At 65.8% G+C, this 15,986-nt stretch overlaps 2 protein-coding genes and 1 non-coding gene across 5 annotated transcripts; 1 reads left to right on the top strand and 2 right to left on the bottom strand.

The window, feature by feature from the left end:
* Window positions 1-30: 30 nt before the first annotated feature.
* Window positions 31-5,397, bottom strand: SETD6 (SET domain containing 6, protein lysine methyltransferase). Of its 2 annotated transcripts, XM_068168388.1 has the most exons (9): window positions 5,324-5,397; window positions 5,077-5,175; window positions 4,852-4,996; window positions 3,988-4,129; window positions 3,508-3,702; window positions 3,237-3,360; window positions 2,850-3,030; window positions 2,156-2,298; window positions 31-1,173 (listed from the first exon to the last, which is right to left on the bottom strand). In XM_068168388.1, the coding sequence occupies exons 1-9, from the start codon at window positions 5,348-5,350 to the stop codon at window positions 862-864; spliced, it is 1,368 nt and encodes a 455-aa protein (XP_068024489.1). In that variant the 5' UTR covers window positions 5,351-5,397; the 3' UTR covers window positions 31-861. The 2 variants fall into 2 exon arrangements, with proteins under 2 accessions (XP_068024489.1, XP_068024490.1); XM_068168389.1 differs by lacking the exon at window positions 3,508-3,702.
* A 1,399-nt stretch (window positions 5,398-6,796) lies between these two features.
* Window positions 6,797-6,869, top strand: TRNAK-UUU (transfer RNA lysine (anticodon UUU)). The gene has a single exon. It is a non-coding gene; the product is annotated as a tRNA-Lys (tRNA).
* A 668-nt stretch (window positions 6,870-7,537) lies between these two features.
* LOC137456770 (SNF-related serine/threonine-protein kinase-like) lies at window positions 7,538-15,241 on the bottom strand. Of its 2 annotated transcripts, none has more exons than XM_068168382.1 (6): window positions 15,196-15,241; window positions 12,105-12,739; window positions 9,762-9,903; window positions 9,369-9,581; window positions 9,152-9,289; window positions 7,538-9,051 (listed from the first exon to the last, which is right to left on the bottom strand). In XM_068168382.1, the coding sequence occupies exons 2-6, from the start codon at window positions 12,694-12,696 to the stop codon at window positions 8,202-8,204; spliced, it is 1,935 nt and encodes a 644-aa protein (XP_068024483.1). In that variant the 5' UTR covers window positions 12,697-12,739; window positions 15,196-15,241; the 3' UTR covers window positions 7,538-8,201. The 2 variants fall into 2 exon arrangements, with proteins under 2 accessions (XP_068024483.1, XP_068024482.1); XM_068168381.1 differs by having other exon boundaries at window positions 15,132-15,214.
* Window positions 15,242-15,986: the final 745 nt, after the last annotated feature.

Raw genomic sequence — 15,986 nt, 5'->3', positions numbered from 1 at the left:
CCAGCAGTGCAGGCAGGGCTGTGGTTGACCTTCACCTCCCCAGGGACAGCCTGGGGTGTGCCAGTTTGCAACACTTGAGGCTGCAGGAGCAGCAGAGACTCCCAGGTGAGGCTTTGCTCCTTGCTGAAGTAGATTCCAGTGGCTGGGTGAGGAACATTCAGCTTTATTGAGCAGAGCTGGGCCTGCAGCCTCCTTCCTGGCATGCAGAGACTGCTGAGGGGAAAACAGGAGCAGGGCTAAACATAGCACAGGGCAAGGCCTGGGTGCAGGGGAGAAGTGTTGCAGCTGCAGCTGTGCATCCACTGTGGAGACTCCAGCAGCTGCAGAGCTTTGAGAGGGGTCTCAAGGCCCTGCAGAAACACCTTCTGGAGGTGAAAGGAGCAGCTTCCCCTGCTGAGCCCCCAGGAAATCCTGAGGGATGGGCTGGGACTCTTCAAGTGCCCACTGGCAGCTGAGTGGAAGTGAAGAGTCCAGCCCTGGCCTCCCCACCTGCCCCTCTGAACCTCTGTGCGTGCTACCGGCTGGACGTCTGCCCTCCTCATCTGGCCAAGGAGCAGCTCTTGCCTTCAGCCCCCCCTTGCTGCACTGACACTGCACCTCTGCCTCTGCCCAGCTGGGAGCTGTAGGGTCTCTTCAGTCCTGAGGGAGGTAGGAGTTGTGCTTCAGAGCTCTCCCAGTAAGGTAAGGCCACCCCAAGCCCCTTCTGTGCCGGGGAAGAGCTTTGTTGATGTGGAGGCAGCCAAAAAGCCCTCTGCCAGTGAGGGGTGAGGTGGAGCCACCTTTGGTCTTGCTGCTGTGGAAGAGATGGCCAAAGGTGACCTTCCCTTCCTGAGCAGCTGCAGGCAGCTCCCAGGCAGCTCTCTAGGCCAGCAGCTGCAGGAGCTGGTGCAAGATCCTCTTCTGGCCGTAGCGCACGTGCAGAGCTTGCTGCTCCCTCCGACTCAGCTGCTCAAAGGCCTCCTTCCTATCCAGCAGCTCCTGCTCTGCTCTCAGGTCTGACCTGTAGGCCTCCAGAGTCAGCAGCACACTGTCATAGAGCAGCTTCTTGCAAGGGGCTTTGAGTCTGGAGAGAGCCTCATTGGAAAGGGTGGAGCTCTCCTCTTCCTCACTGTCATCCTCCCACCCCTCCTGCTCCTTGTACTCCTGGAATTCTTCTGCTGACATGCAGAGCACCTGCAAGGACCCAGGCAGAGAGACAAGTCCCTGGCAGTCAGTGCTTCACAGGCTCAAAGGAGGTTAGGGATTGGAAGGGAGGTGGAGAGCTCCCAGTGCCAGCCCCTACCAGAGCAGGAGCACAGAGCCCAGCCCAGGGGGCACAGGAACACATCCAGCCAGGGCTGGGAAGGCTCCAGAGCAGGAGGCTCCACAACCTCTCTGGGCAGCCTGCTCCAGGCCTCTGGCAGCCTCCCAGCCAAGAAGTTCTTCCTCCTGCTGAGCTGGAAGCTCCTGGGCTGCAGTTTCTAGCCCTTGCCTCTTGTGCTCCCCCAGGGCACAGTGAGCAGAGCCTGGCCCTGTGCCTCCCTTCCTGCCCCCCAGCCCTCAGCTCTGGAGAGACATTGCTCAGATCCCTCTCAGCCTTCTCCTCTGCACACTGCACCCCCCCAGGGCTCTCAGCCTCTGCTGCCCAGGCAGTGCTGCAGTCCCTTCAGCAGCCTTGGAGCCCTCCCTTGGCCTCTCTGCAGCAGATCCCTGTCCCTCTGGAGCTGGGGAGCCCAGAGCTGGAGGCAGTATCAGGCTTTGTGTTCTGCAAGAGACTGGGGTTAGACCCATGTGGAGCTCAGGAATTGCTCCTCAGTGGCTCTAAGGGCCAGGGTGAAGCTGCCTTAGATCCCAGAAGGAGCTTGTGCTGAACACAAGCAAGCTGTGTGTTGGGAATAGGTGGGAAGGACATTGGGGCTGCTTCCTGCTGTGCTGCAGCAGCTCTCTGGACTAGCAGGAGGCACAGAGCCCTTCAAGGCCAGTTCCTAACTACAGGAGGGTGGTTAGCTCAGGAGAGGAAGACAGAAGCAGTTCCTGAACCCTGGGGAATGGGCAGCCACAGGGTTGGTAGTCCCAAAATGCTTTCCTCTACTTCTCCCCCTTGGCTGATCCTCTTCCCAGGCTGCTCTGGGTCAGTGCACTTCCTTGTAGAGCCCTTCCCTGTGGCAGTGCTTACCTTGAGGGTCATGGACAGCTCCTCCTCTGTCAGCACTTCATCCCAGCCAAGCACAAAGGCCCCTTCCTCCCCCACCATCTCCAGCTGGCACAAGAAGTCCCACTGCTCTCTGACCAGCTGCTGCTCTGCCTCGCTCTTGGCACCTGCTTGGGAGACAAGCAGAGCTGCAAGCAGTGCTGGAGGTGCAGTGCAGGGGGTGGAGAAGGGCAACAGGAGGCAGAAAACATGGGTGAAGCCCCAGCAGCTGCAGCGCTGTGGGGCAGGCTTGGTGACCCTGTTGCCCTTGATCCCCATTTCCTTACATCACCATGGGGCAAGAGTGAGAGGTGGGCAAGGCTCCTGGGAGACCTTCTGGTGACCTCTCAGTGCTGGAAGGGCCTCTCAGAAAGCTGGGGACAGACTTTGGTGCAGGGCCTGCTGTACCAGGCCGAGGGGGGGTGGTACAGCAAGAAGGAGAGGCAGAGAAGGGAGAAAGGTTGGAGCCTGAGGGTGGGGAGAGCCTGGCCCAGGGAGCTGGGAGCTGCCCCATGGCTGGCAGCAGTGCAGCTGAGGCTGTCTGGGGCTGTGAGCAACCTGCTGTAGCTGCAGCTGTCTGGCAGTCGGGGGGGTTGACCTGGATGAGCTTTGAAGGCTCCTTCCCCCCAGCCCAGCGTGGCTGTGGGGTGCCAGCCATGCCCAGGGCGGTGCCACTCACGCCGCAGTGCCGCCCGGCGCAGCGTCACCATCTGGACGTCAGCTGTGTCGTTGGTGTTGCCAGGGTAGGGCTCTGCAAAGCCATACATGTGCAGCAGCTGCCAGTTGGCCATCTGCCCATAGGTGTTGAAGATCTCTTGGCCCTTGCTGATGGGCTGGGTGCTGACCATCTGCAGGCAGTGCTGCGGGGCAAGGGAGGCGCTCAGAGCTGCGGCGCTGCCACCGCCCAGGCCCCTAAGCTCCTCCTGGTACAGCGCTGGCAAGAGCCAGGCCCAGCTCCCTGTCCTGGCAGGCTGAGCAGGGCTCAGAGCCAGCCTTGCCATGGCACCACCCTGAGCAGGGAGGGACCAGCCCCTGCTGCTGCCTGGCACAGCTGCTCTGCACTCACAGGAGTGTATTCCAGGTTGGCATTGTGCTTGGCCACGTGGTTGAGAATATCTGCCACGGGTACCATCATGGGGGGGTTGGGGCTCTTTTCATCTTCATCTTCCTCCTCCAGAGGCTCCTGGAAGCTAAGACAAGGCAGTTGTGCAACCTGCAGCACAGGGCCAGCTTCACCTGGTACTTCATGGCCCTGTGCCACTGCAGCCTGTAAGGAACACAACCTCTGAGCCTTCTCTGCTCTTGCTCCCTCTCAGGGCACAGCCTTCGCTCCTCACCTGTAGGCCATGACGAAGGCCACCAGCTGCTTGTACAGCTCCAGTGTGTGCACCTTGGGGTCAAAGATGTCAGGGTGGGACTCCATGAAAGGCAGGATGATGGAGCTGTACTCCAGCTGGATGTTGGCAAGGTCCTTGTCCACAGCTTCTGGGATGCCTGTGCCCTGCAGGAGCCTTGCTCGCTCTTCCTCAGGCCTGGGGCAGGACAGAGCAGCTTTACCTCCACCTGCCCCAGGGAGAAGGGGCAAGGAACTCCTTCCTCCTTCCACCTCTGAGCTTCCTTGTGCTCTCCACATGCACAAGTTCTGGTTATGCCTGAAGCTAGCTCCAGCCCCACGTGTAGTGCCTGAGAGGAGCCCTGAGGTTACTGCCGGTGCAGGGCAAGGGCTGCACCACCTCCAGCCCCACCAGGGCAGGGGTCAGCAGCCACGACTGCACCTACCCTCAGCCACCCCACCTTCCCCCCTTGGCTTCCCTTACCAGAACATTGGGTGATCCAAGCTGCTGAAGTCCTGCCAGAGGGAGAAATAAGGTTGCCACCAGGAGTTGCTGGCTGTGTACTCGTGGAGCAGGGCCAGCAGCAGGGGCACCCAACCAGACTGGCTCTGCAGGGACTCCTGGGCTGAGGAACCAGAGGTGACAGAGAAAAAGCTCAGCTCAGCTTTGGGCCTTTTCCTCCAAGAACTGAAGTCCTGGAGCAGCAAGGGTGTGGGCAGCAGTAAGGCAGGGATCATCCCCCTGTGCTGGGCACTGCTGAGGCCACACCTTCAGGCCTGGGACCCTCACTCCATGAAGGACATTGAGGAGCTGGAGCAGGGCTAGAGCAGGGTAAGAAAGCTGGGGAAGGGTCTGAGGAACAGGGCTGGGCTGGAGCAGCTGAGGGAGCTGGGGGTGTTTAGGCTGGAGGAGGCTGAGGGGAGACCTCATTGCTCTCTATAGCTCCCTGAGAGGAGGCTGCAGAGTGGTTGGAGTTGGTCTCTTCTCCCAGGAAGCTGGACAAAAGAAAACAGCTTCAACTTGTACCAGGGGAGGAACAATTTCTTCCCCAGAAGGGTTGTCCAGGGAGGTGACTGAGTTCCCCCTTGCTGGAGGGGTTTCAAAGCCATGGAGATGTGGTGCTGAGGGCCGTGGGTCAGTGGTGCTTTGGCAGGGTAGGTCTCAGTGGTTTTAAAGGACATTTCCGACCCACACTGTTCTCTGGTTCTACGCATGATGCTGCGAGCTGCTGCGAGCTGCTGCTTCTTTCCTCAGCCAGCAGCAGCATTCCCCAGTGGCTATCCCAAGCCGGTTCAGGGTGAAAGCTAGGGCTGCCGGAGCAGAGCTGCTGCCCGCGGTGGCGCTCACCTTCCTGCAGGAGGCCCCCAATGGAGCTGGTGTGCTGGGACAGCAGCGCTGTGCGGGGCACAGTGAACAGGACCTCTCCCCGCTCCAGCTCCTCGGCGGCCAGCAGGCCGTACCCAGCCACCGCGCCCTCCCTGCTCAGGCGGACCTGGGGCGAGAGGACAGCCGGGCCCCGGTGAGGCAAGCAGCGGCGTGGGGCATGGCCCAGCCGAACGCCTTCTGCCTCACCTTCGGGCTGAGCTCCACCCCGGCCCGCCCGCACCACGCCAGGAAGCTGCTGATGGGATCGGCGCTGCCCTTCCCCCGGACGCAGCTGCCGGCAGCCACCTGCGGATGGAAACGCGATGGGAGTCGAGCGGGGGGCAGCAGTGGGGACCCCGCTAGAGCTCTGACCGAGGGCCGGCAGCCCCTTCGGACCCCCGGGCGCTGAGCTCGGCCCCCGGCACGCCCGGAGCCGCCCCTGTCCCGCCGCTACCTTAAGCCTCTTGGGCGCGGACGCCATGGCACCGAGCACGTGGTCCCGAACCAATCGCGACACGTGAATCGCGACACGTGATCCCCACCGGGAGGGAGCCCCTCCCATCCCTCCGAGCCACGCTGACGGCGGCCGCTGAGGGTCAAAAACGCTCAAGGGGTGCGAGAGTGAAGGTGCGCCGGGCCGGGGCGGCGCCGCCGGCCCTGCAGCCGCCTGTGAGGGGTTTGGGCGGCTCAGCCTGGCTCTGTGCGGGGCCTGCTAGGGCCTCCCTGAGGGGCTGAGGGTCTCTGTGTGCTCCTCTGCGGAGTGTAGAGGCCTTTGGGGGTCCTCCCTGAACGGCTGGGGGGATTTTGAGTGCTTCTCCGTGGGGTCTAGGGGGCCCTCCCTGAAGGGGGTTGGGGGTCTCTGCCTGTCTGTGGGGGCTGGGGGCCCTGTGTGCCTCTGCAGGGTCTGCGGGCCCGAGGTGCTGGGGCACTGCCAGCACCCACTGCTGGGAGCCGAGCACCACCGAGCGCCTGCCCGGGAGCTCCCAGGGGTCTGGAAACCCCCCAGGGTCTGCTGCGGGGCCTGGGGGCAGGCCCAGGGCCTCTGCCCCGCCCTGGGGCTTCTCGCTGACGTTTGGCTGTGCCCCCCAGGTCCTGGTGCAGCCTGGGGTGGGGAGGGGGCTCCGGGGAGGGGCGCCAGCAGCGGAGTCGCACCGCTGGGCGCGGGTTGAAAGGCGAGGGCTCTAATTAACGCGGGTAACGAGGCTCCCAGCCTTGCACTGCCGAGCTCTGCCCTGCCCCTCGCAGCTTTCCCGAGGCTGGCGGCTGCGCCTCCGCTCCCGGTGAAGCTGTTTGAAGAGGCCTCCCCGGGAGGTTCTCCCGGGGACTGCGCTCTCCCGGTGGCTCTTCCCCACTCCGTCAGCGTTTGGGTCAGGCTTTAATCTTCTCCATGCCCCTCTGAGCCAGGCTGGGCTGGCAGGGCGGGTCCCCGAGGAGCAGAGGGTCCCAGGACCCCCCTTCCGAGCTGAGGCTGGCGCAAGCCGGCAGCGCAGCTGAGCAGGCTGAGGAGCCAGCGCTCGGTGCTGGAAGTGCCAGTTCGGAGCCCACCGCTGCCACTGGGTGATTCTTTTTGCAGCCTGCTGGGGGTCTCCTCCTCCTCCTCTTCATCATCCTTCTCATCGTCCTTCTGCCTTTTGGCTGTGCCCAGGAAGATGAACCTGGTGCCTCTGCATCGCCTCCCCCATCCCAGTGACCCCATCCTCGCCCAAGGAAGAGGTACCCGGGCAGGTAGGACTCCTGGGGGTGCTGCTCCCCCTGGGATGATGCCCTTGGCTGGGGTGGCCTCGCTGGGGTGGGGTGGGGGTGGAAGAGGTCAAAGCGAGCTCCCTCTTCCCCCCCTCCCCCCCCCCATGTTGTCCCTCTGGGTGCCGCAGTCAGGTGGAGTCCTCATGGCCTGTCCAGAGCATCCTCCCCCAGCCCCCGGGCGTGAGCCTGGATAGCTCAGTTGGGAGAGCATCAGACTTTTAATCTGAGGGTCCAGGGTTCAAGCCCCTGTTCAGGCGAAGGCTTTATCCTTTAGGAGCCCATGGGCAGAAGCAGCTCCTCCTGTGCTGCAGCTGCCTTCGGGGGGCTTGCAGGGGGTGCTCAGGGTGGGGGGAGGAAGGGGATGGGTGGGAGAGGGAGGGAGGGAGGGAGGGAGGGAGGGACACAGCAGCGCTGGAGGAAGGGTGCCAGGGCTGGGCAGAACAGGGTAGGGTGGTGGAAAGGTGGAGGGGGGTGGCCTGTGAGCAGCAGCCCCCAGCCCAGGTCGCTCACCAGCAGCCTGAACGCCTCCTACCTTCCCTTTCAGCACCCTGGTCAGCCCCACATCCTCCCCTCCCCCCCCAGGACACCAACAGCATCCTGATGCCCCCGCTGCCCAGCACCCTAAAGCAGCCATCCTGGCACCTTTGGGTGTTCCCTCACCTGTCTCCTTGTTCCTTGTTCCCTTCTCTGCACCCAAGAGCTCCGTTTTGGGTCCCGGACCCCTCTGTCTGGCTGCACCTCTCCCAGGCCGTCCCCATTCGCCGCCCCGCTGCCGGGGGACCGGGGACGTGGCCGAGGCTCCTCGCTGCACCCCGGCAGCGCCAAACCAGCCCCGGCCCCACACCCCCCGCCCGCCCCCTGCGGCTTGGGCACCCCCACCCCGCGCCCAGGGCTTTCAGAAGCAGTCGTGGCCCCCACGTCACCCACAGCTGACTTTATTGGCCCCAGGGACTCGGCTTCCCCGTGGCTCCCATCCCTTCCACGCGGCCGCAGGGGGGGCCGCAGCCCTCATTCATTTCTTGCCAGCAAGAAAACAAAGAGAGAATAAATAGGAAGCTGAGTTGCGGGGGGAGGGGGGCGGGAGGGGGTGGTGAGCCCCCGGGAGGGCCTCAGGCAGGGCTGTGCCAGGCCCCAGCCAAGGCGGGGGGTGGGGGGGACACAGCGAGGGGCTGCAGGCAGGACAAGCGAGTGCCCCATGGCCGCTGCAGGCTCTGGGGGCCATGCACGCTGGGGGGGGCCTGGGGGAGGGGAGGAGGGGTCCGGGGGGGTTATAGCAATCTCTGTTGAATTACATTAAAATAGACTATTTAAAAAAGTAGTTCTAGTAGTTAAAAAAAGCCCCAGGGTGGTCCCCCCCCAGCCCCCCTCCCCCCCATCCTGCCCCCCGCCCCCCGGGCAGTGCCACCCTGGCGCCGGGGCGGGTGTTAGTGCTGGCAGGGGGCTGGGGTGGGGTCAGCAGGTGGCAAAGCAGGGGCGCCGTGCCCCCGGCCCCAGGGGCGCCGTGCCCCCGGCCCCAGGGGCGCTGCTCTGCGGGTCACAAGCGCAATGGAGGCAGGGGAGGGGGCGCCCCGCGGGCCCCCCGCCCGGGGTTAGATGACGTGGCAGCAGTTGAACTGCCCCAGGGAGAGCAGGCTCTCCTTGGAGCCCGGCCGCATGCGGAAGGCCAAAGCCTTCTCGCAGAGGGGGAACTGCAGGAGCCTGTCCCGCAGGCTGCCCCCCTTGGCCTTGCCCGGGTCCAGCTTGATCACGTTCTCCACGCCCCCCTCCGTGCCCCCCAAGCTCCCCCCTGACCGGCAGCCCCCCGGGCTGGTGGCTGCGCCCCGCCCCGGGCACTTCTCTGTGGGGGTCGTCTCTGCCCCCAGCGCTTGGGGGGCCCCAGCAGAGCTGCTCGAGGGTGCGGGGCTGGCTCCTCTCTCCCTGGGGGGCTGTGCTGAGGAGCCCCCAGGCTCTGTGTCCTGCTCTTCCTCCTTCCTTGGGGACTCTGCTCCGTTCCTCCGCGGCGCCAGGGGACCCCAGCCCCCACTCACTGCCTTGCCAGCCCAGGCAGCCCCTGGGCGCCCACCCTGGGCCCCCAGCTCGGCCCCTGGCCCCCAGCCCTCCCCGCGGGCAGGCAGGGGGCGGGAGCACAGGAAGGCTCTCATCTGCTCCTGGTTCAGGGAGCTGCTCTTCCTCTCCATGGCGCTGGGCCTCCCTTCCTCCTCCTCCTCATCCTCCTCTTCCTCCTCGCAGATCTGCTGCAGGGCCGGGGTGCTCTTGGTGATGGTGGTGTCAACAGCAGGGACCTTCAGCAGGGTCCTGGGGGGCTGCCGGCCGCCATCGTCCGCTCCAGCGGGCAGAGGGGGCAGGCGGCAGCCCGCGGCGAGGCCGCCCGGAGCCTCCTTGAAGGGCAGGAGGCCGCTGGCACTGCCCCCGGGGCCGAACGCCGGCGACAGGTTGGTCCTGAGGACGGGGAGGGAGGGAGGGAGGGGTCGGTGCCCAGCCAAGAGCCTGCGGCGGGGACCCGAGGCGCTGGGGGGGGTGGCGGCGGGGGGGCACTCACCGGCTCTGCACCTCCTTGGCCAGGTTGTAGACGAGGCTGAGGCGGTGGCCCTGCTGCTCCTGCTTCTCCCGCAGCATCCTCTCGGCCAGCAGGAAGTAGGTGGCCGTGATGTGGTTGTAGCGATCGGCCTCCAGCGCCCTGCGGGGGGGGACGAGGCGCCCAGGTCGGCATCCCGGGGAGCTGCCGGCAGGGAGCCCCCGCGGCGCCGGCCACTCACTCCTGGATGGTGTCCCGGTCCGCGATGTTCCCGCAGGTCATGGCCTGCAGGATGATTTCGTGCTCCTCCTCCGAGACGCGCTTGTGGGAGGTGAGGGGCAGCAGGCAGCGGCTGGCGGGGGAGGGGTCCACCCCCTGCAGCCAGGCGTGGCCCTCGATCTGCTCCAGCGACGCTCGCTGCTTGGGGTCCCGCTGCAGCATCCTGGAGATGAGACTGCAGGGGAAAGGGGGGACAGGGCAATCCCAGGGCAGGGGCCAGACCCCGGACTCAGCAGATTCGCCCTCCTTCCCCACCCCAGCTCCCAAACCCAGCTTGGCTGCGTCCCACCCCAGCTCCCAGGCAGCCCCAGTGCTGAGGCACCGAGCTGTGGTGCCCAGGGGCAGAGCTGCTTACTCAGCACACTGAGCTGACACGTGGGGGGGCACAGTGTAGCGGCAGTCCATGATCATGGTGAGGGTCTCACTGTCGTTGGCCTCCTGGAAGGGGGGGTGGCCACACACCAGCATGTAGAGGATGACCCCCAGGCTCCAGATGTCTGCAAGAAGCAGCAGCAGCAGTTCAGGCTGCACCCAGGAGAGAGCCCCAGCTCCCCGGGGGGACCCATGCCACCAGCTCCCAGTGCTGACCCAGCACAGATCAGTGCTCCCTGGGATTGCTCCCTGGAGGCAATGGCTCCCAGGTCCTGCCCCCCAGCCCCACCCCTGGGGCCCCAGCCCCACATCTCAAGCAGCTTGAGCAGAGCAGTTGAGGTCTTAGCCTTAGGTCTTAGTAGGGAGAGGGAGGCCCAGCCACAAGCTCTGTCCCACCCCTGGCACTGCTTCATGTCACTGCCCAGCCTCCCAGTTCCCAAGCAGACCCCCACCCCCACCACCCTGCCCCTGGGCTGTGCCAGAGGAGGGCACCACGGTGCTGGAACAGGGACACATCTCTGATCCAGGCTCTCCAGGTGCCCACAGCCAGAGCCCTCCTGCCTACAGCCTCCTGCCCCTTCGAAGGAGTGGGCTCCAGCCAGAGGGACAGGGACAGATCCAGTGGCACCCCCACCTGCTCCTCCTGAGCAGAGCACAGCAGAAGGGCTGGCTGAGGATGCTGAGAACTCCCTGGAGCTCTCTCTTAATCCCTTCAGCTCCTTCCCCTCCTCACTTCCCCTTGCAGAGCCACCAGATCACTTCCCACCACCCCCAGGGGCCTCATTCCCTCACCCTTTCCGTTCAGGACTCCTCTTTGTTTCACTAAAATCTTCCTGCCTCAAGTGCCAGCAGGAGCTGGCTCAGGTCCTGCTCCCCTCCCACAGGCCCTCTGCCCCAGCACAGCCTCCCTGCACCCGGGGATGGTATCCCCAGCCCCCCGCAGCCTGGGATGCATCCTTATTACAGGAGGGCTCTGGAGGGGCTGGGAGGTGTCCAGAGCAGGGCCAGGAGGCTGAGCAGAGGGCTGGAGCTGCTCTGCTCTGAGCACAGCCTGAGAGAATTGGGCTTGTGCAGGCTGCAGAGGAGAAGGCTCCAGGGAGACCTTCTGGTGGCCTTCCAGGGGCTGCAGGGGGCTGCAGGAAAGCTGGGGAGGGACTTTGGAGGGGGTGAGGGAGGGACAGGCCTGGGGGGCTGGAGCAAAAGGAGAAGTGGGGAGCTGGAGATTGGCTGTGAGGAAGAAGTTGTTGGGCAGGAGGGTGGTGAGAGCCTGGCCTAGGCTGCCCAGGGAGGTGGTGGAAGCCTCCTGCTGCTGCCTGGAGGTGTTTGCAGCCAGGCTGGAGGTGGCTGTGAGCAACCTGCTGTGGGGTGAGGTGTCCCTGCCCATGGCAGGGGCTTGGAGCTGGCTGAGCCTTGGGGTCCCTGCCAGCCCTGCCAGGGTTCCCTGTGGGGTTCTGTGATTCTATAGTTCCTGGGCCCAGGGGAGGCAAGGTGCTGGCAGCCACTGAGAGGAAGCAGCGTTCAGGGTGGGGATGGAGCAGAGGAAGCTCTCAGAGCTCCTCCACCCAAAGAGCAGCAGCATCCCAAGCAGGTTTCCTTCCGGCTCTGCCCCTCCCCAGCGGATGTCACACCAGGCCCACAGCAGGCCTGGGCCTTTTCTCCTCCTTGGCAGGAGCCATTGCTCTGGGGTGTGTGTGGGGACTGGCCCTGCAGGGAGGACCTCCAAGGGAAGCCAAACACCAATCACAGACTCAACCAGGTTGGAAAAGACCTCAGAGCTCATCAAGTCCAACCCTATCCTCTAATGCCTAACACCTCCTGACAGCTCAGCCATGGCTCCAAGTGCCACATCCAAGCCTTTCTTGAACACCTCCAGGGGTGGGAACTCCACCACCCCCCTGGGCAGCACATCCCAAGGGCCAATCTCTCTTGCTGGGAAGAACTTTCTCCTCACCTCCAGCCTAAACCTCCCCTGGCACAGCTTGAGACTGTGACCTCTTGTTCTGGTGCTGGGTGCCTGGGAGAAGAGACCAACCCCCTCCTGGCTACAACCTCCCTGCAGGGAGTTGCAGAGAGCAAGAAGGTCTCCCCTGAGCCTCCTCTTCTGCAGGCTAAGCAACCCCAGCTCCCTCAGCCTCTCCTCATGAGGGGCTCTCCCCAGGGGCCAGGACTGCTCCCAGCGCCCACGGGGTGTGGGTGAGAAAGCAAAGCGGCGCCCAGGGCAGCGGCGGCGGCAGGAGGGAGGCAGGTCCGGGGGAGGGAGGCAGGTCCGGGGGTGGGAGGCAGGTCCGGGGGAGGGAGGCAGGGAGGGGCATCCCGGCAGCCTTACCGACGGCAGGGGCGTCGTACTCATCCCCCAGCAGGATCTCGGGGGCCGAGTAGGCCAGGGAGCCGCAGCTGGTGGTGAGCATCTTGCCGGGCTGGAAGCGGTTGCTGAAGCCGAAGTCGGTGAGCTTGACCAGCCCCTGCTCGCGGAAGAAGACGACGTTCTCGGGCTTGAGGTCGCGGTGCACGACGTGCAGCTTGTGGCAGTAGGAGATGGCGTGCACGATCTGCGCGAAGTAGTCCTTGGCCCGCGGCTCGGCCAGGCCCCCCTCGTGCCGCATGATGTGGTCGAACATGTCCCCCCCGTCGCCCAGCTCCAGGATGAGGTAGAGCTTGGTGTGGGTGTCGATGACCTCGTAGAGCCGCACCACGTTGGGGTGCTGCACCAGCTTCATGCAGCGCACCTCCTGCAGCAGCTGCCCGGCCGCCTCCCCGGCCAGCTTGCTCTTGTCGATCACCTTGACGGCCACCCGCTGCCCGGTGAAGACGTGGCGTGCCAGCTTCACCACCGCGAAGTGCCCCTTGCCCAGCGTCCGCTCCAGGTCGTACAGCCCCGCGATCTGCCCCTCGCCGCAGCCCGCGGCCCCTGCCGCCATGCTGCCGCCGCCAGGGGGCGATGGGCGCCGCGCGGGGGGCGAGCTGCTGGGCCAGGGGGCACAGGTCAGCACGGGGCGCCCCCGGCCCCCCGACACCAGGGCCCCCGGGACGAGTCCCCAGCCCCCCGACACCAGGACCCCCAGGGCATCAGAGTCCCCAGCCCCCCAACACCAGGATCCCCAGGGCATCAGAGTCCACAGCCCCCTGACACCAGGGCCCCCAGGACGAGTCCCCAGCCCCCTGACACCAGGGCCCCCAGGACGAGTCCCCAGCCCCCTGACACCAGGGCCCCCAGGGCAGCAGAATCCCCAGCCCCCTAACACCAGGACCCCCAGGGCATCAGCGTCCCCTGCCCCCTGACACCAGGACCCCCAGGGCATCAGAGTCCCCTGACACCAGGACCCCCAGGGCATCAGAGTCCCCAGCCCCCTAACACCAGGATCCCCAGGACGAGTCCCCAGCCCCCTGACACCAGGATCCCCAGGACGAGTCCCCAGCCCCCTGAGACCAGGACCCCCTGGGCATCAGAGTCCCCAGCCCCCTAACACCAGGACCCTTGGGCATCAGAGTCCCCTGACACCAGGACCCCCAGGACGAGTCCCCAGCCCCCTGACACCAGGACCCCTGGGCATCAGAGTCCCCTGCCCCCTGACACCAGGAGCCCCAGGGCATGAGAGTCCCCAGCCCCCCAACACCAGGATCCCCAGGACAAGTCTCCAGTACCCTGACACCAGGACCCCCAGGACGAGTCCCCAGCCCCCTGACACCAGGACCCCCAGGGCAGCAGAGTCCCCAACCCCCCAACACCAGGATCCCCAGGACAAGTCTCCAGTGCCCTGACACCAGGACCCCCAGGACGAGTCCCCAGCCCCCTGAGACCAGGACCCCCTGGGCATCAGAGTCCCCAGCCCCCTGACACCAGGACCCCCAGGACGAGTCCCCAGCCCCCTGACACCAGGACCCCCTGGGCATCAGAGTCCCCAGCCCCCTGACACCAGGACCCCCAGGGCATCAGAGTCCCCTGACACCAGGACCCCCAGGGCATCAGAGTCCCCTGCCCCCTGACACCAGGAGCCCCAGGGCATCAGAGTCCCCAGCCCCCCAACACCAGGATCCCCAGGACAAGTCTCCAGTACCCTGACACCAGGACCCCCAGGGCATCAGAGTCCCCAGCCCCCCAACACCAGGGCCCCCAGGACAGGTCCCCAGCCCCCTGACACCAGGGCCCCCAGGACAGGTCCCCAGCCCCCTGACACCAGGACCCCCAGGACGAGTCCCCAGCCCCCTGACACCAGGACCCCCAGGGCAGCAGAGTCCCCAGCCCCGTGACACCAGGACCCCCAGGGCAGCAGAGTCCCCCGCCCCCTGACACCAGGACCCCCAGGGCAGCAGAGTCCCCAGCCCCGTGACACCAGGACCCCCAGGGCAGCAGAGTCCCCCGCCCCCTGACACCAGGACTCCCAGGGCAGCAGAGTCCCCCGCCCCCTGACACCAGGACCCCCAGGGCAGCAGAGTCCCCAGCCCCGTGACACCAGGACCCCCAGGGCAGCAGAGTCCCCCGCCCCCTGACACCAGGACCCCCAGGGCAGCAGAGTCCCCAGCCCCGTGACACCAGGACCCCCAGGGCAGCAGAGTCCCCCGCCCCCTGACACCAGGACCCCCAGGGCATCAGAGTCCCCTGCCCCCTGACACCAGGACCCCCAGGGCATCAGAGTCCCCCGCCCCCTGACACCAGGACCCCCAGGGCATCAGAGTCCCCTGCCCCCAGGATCCAGCACATCAGAGTCCCCAGCAGCCTGGGCACCCCTCACCCCTCACCTCCCACTCTCCAGCATCCCAGGACCTGGGCACTCATCTGTACCCCTGCCTACAGTCCCCAGGACCCTGGACATCCCAACATTCCCACCTGCATGCCTCAGCGCCCTAGGACACACTGGTACCCCCCACACCCAGGTCACCAGCACCCTGTGCACCCCAATACCCTCACTCCCCAGCACCCCAGGTACTCCCATATCCCCACCTCCACTCTCCATCACCCCAAGGGCATCCTGATAGCACCACCTCCAGATTCCCAACACCCTGGCTACCCCAATGCCCTTACCTCCACTCCCCAGCACCTTGGGCACCCCCATGGCCCTACCTCCTGGTCTCCAGCACCCATGTCACCCCCACACTCCCACCTCCAACCCCCAGCAACCTGGGCACCCCCATACCAGCAACCCCAGGTCTCCATCACGCTGACCATCCCCATACAGCCTCCTCCATACCCCTGGTACCTCCATATCACCAACCCCCGGCTCCACAGCACCCTGGGCACCCCCATACCTCCATCTCTACCCCCGCCACCCCTGGCACCCCCAAACTCCCACCCCCAGGTCTCCTGCAGCCTGGGCACCCGCACCTCCAGCCCCCAGCCCCCGAGGCACCCCCATACCCTCGTTCCCCGAGCCCTCGCAGCACCCCAGGCCCGGTACCCCCGGGGCTGGAGCTGCGCTCACCGGGGCGGCGCAGCTGGGCCGCCGGGGCTGCGGGTGCCCGGGTGTGCCCGCCCCGTGACGTCAGGGCGGCTCCGGTAGCGCTTCTTAAAGGGGCCCCGGTCCACCCCCCACGGCGCTGAGATCGGGGATGCTCATCGCACTCCCCCAGGGCTGAGATCGGGGGGATGCTCAACAAGTACCCCCGGGGCTAAGCACAGGGGATGCTCATCACAGACCCCCGGGGCTGAGCACAGGGGATGCTCATCACAGACCCCCGGGGCTGAGCACAGGGGATGCTCATCACAGACCCCCGGGGCTGAGCACAGGGGATGCTCATCACAGACCCCCGGGGCTGAGCACAGGGGATGCTCATCACAGACCCCCGGGGCTAAGCACAGGGGATGCTCATCACACCCTCCCGGGGCTGAGCACAGGGGATGCTCATCACACCCTCCCGGGGCTGAGCACAGGGGATGCTCATCACAGACCCCCGGGGCCGAGCACAGGGGATGCTCATCACAGACCCCCAGGGCTGAGCACAGGGGATGCTCATCACAGACCCCCAGGGCTGAGCACAGGGGATGCTCATCACACCCTCCCAGGGCTGAGCACAGGGGATGCTCATCACAGACCCCCAGGGCTGAGCACAGGGGATGCTCATCACAGACCCCCGGGGCTGAGCACAGGGGATGCTCATCACAGACCCCCAGGGCTGAGCACAGGGGATGCTCATCACACCCTCCCGGGGCTGAGCACAGGGGATGCTCATCACACCCTCCCGGGGCTGAGCACAGGGGATGCTCATCACAGAC

The sequence above is a fragment of the Melanerpes formicivorus genome, unplaced genomic scaffold (assembly GCF_026170545.1).
Source record: "Melanerpes formicivorus ecotype bairdi unplaced genomic scaffold, bMelFor1.0.p_v2 SCAF_137, whole genome shotgun sequence".
NCBI lineage: Eukaryota > Metazoa > Chordata > Aves > Piciformes > Picidae > Melanerpes > Melanerpes formicivorus.
This window is presented reverse-complemented; position numbering and strand designations above follow the sequence as displayed.

Excerpts from the sequence above, each read along its gene's own strand:
- SETD6 (XM_068168388.1), bottom strand. The coding sequence starts at position 5,350 with ATGGCGTCCGCGCCCAAGAGGCTTAAG. Across the intron at positions 3,703-3,987 it reads TTGGATCACCCAATGTTCTG|GCCTGAGGAAGAGCGAGCAA; the intron begins GTAAGGGAAGCC and ends GTCCTGCCCCAG. Across the intron at positions 2,299-2,849 it reads GCGCCGGGCGGCACTGCGGC|GTGCCAAGAGCGAGGCAGAG; the intron begins GTGAGTGGCACC and ends TCTCCCAAGCAG.
- LOC137456770 (XM_068168382.1), bottom strand. The coding sequence starts at position 12,696 with ATGGCGGCAGGGGCCGCGGGCTGCGGCGAGGGGCAGATCGCGGGGCTG. Across the intron at positions 9,582-9,761 it reads GTGTCAGCTCAGTGTGCTGA|TCTCATCTCCAGGATGCTGC; the intron begins GTAAGCAGCTCT and ends TTTCCCCTGCAG. Across the intron at positions 9,052-9,151 it reads GCCAAGGAGGTGCAGAGCCG|GACCAACCTGTCGCCGGCGT; the intron begins GTGAGTGCCCCC and ends CCCCGTCCTCAG.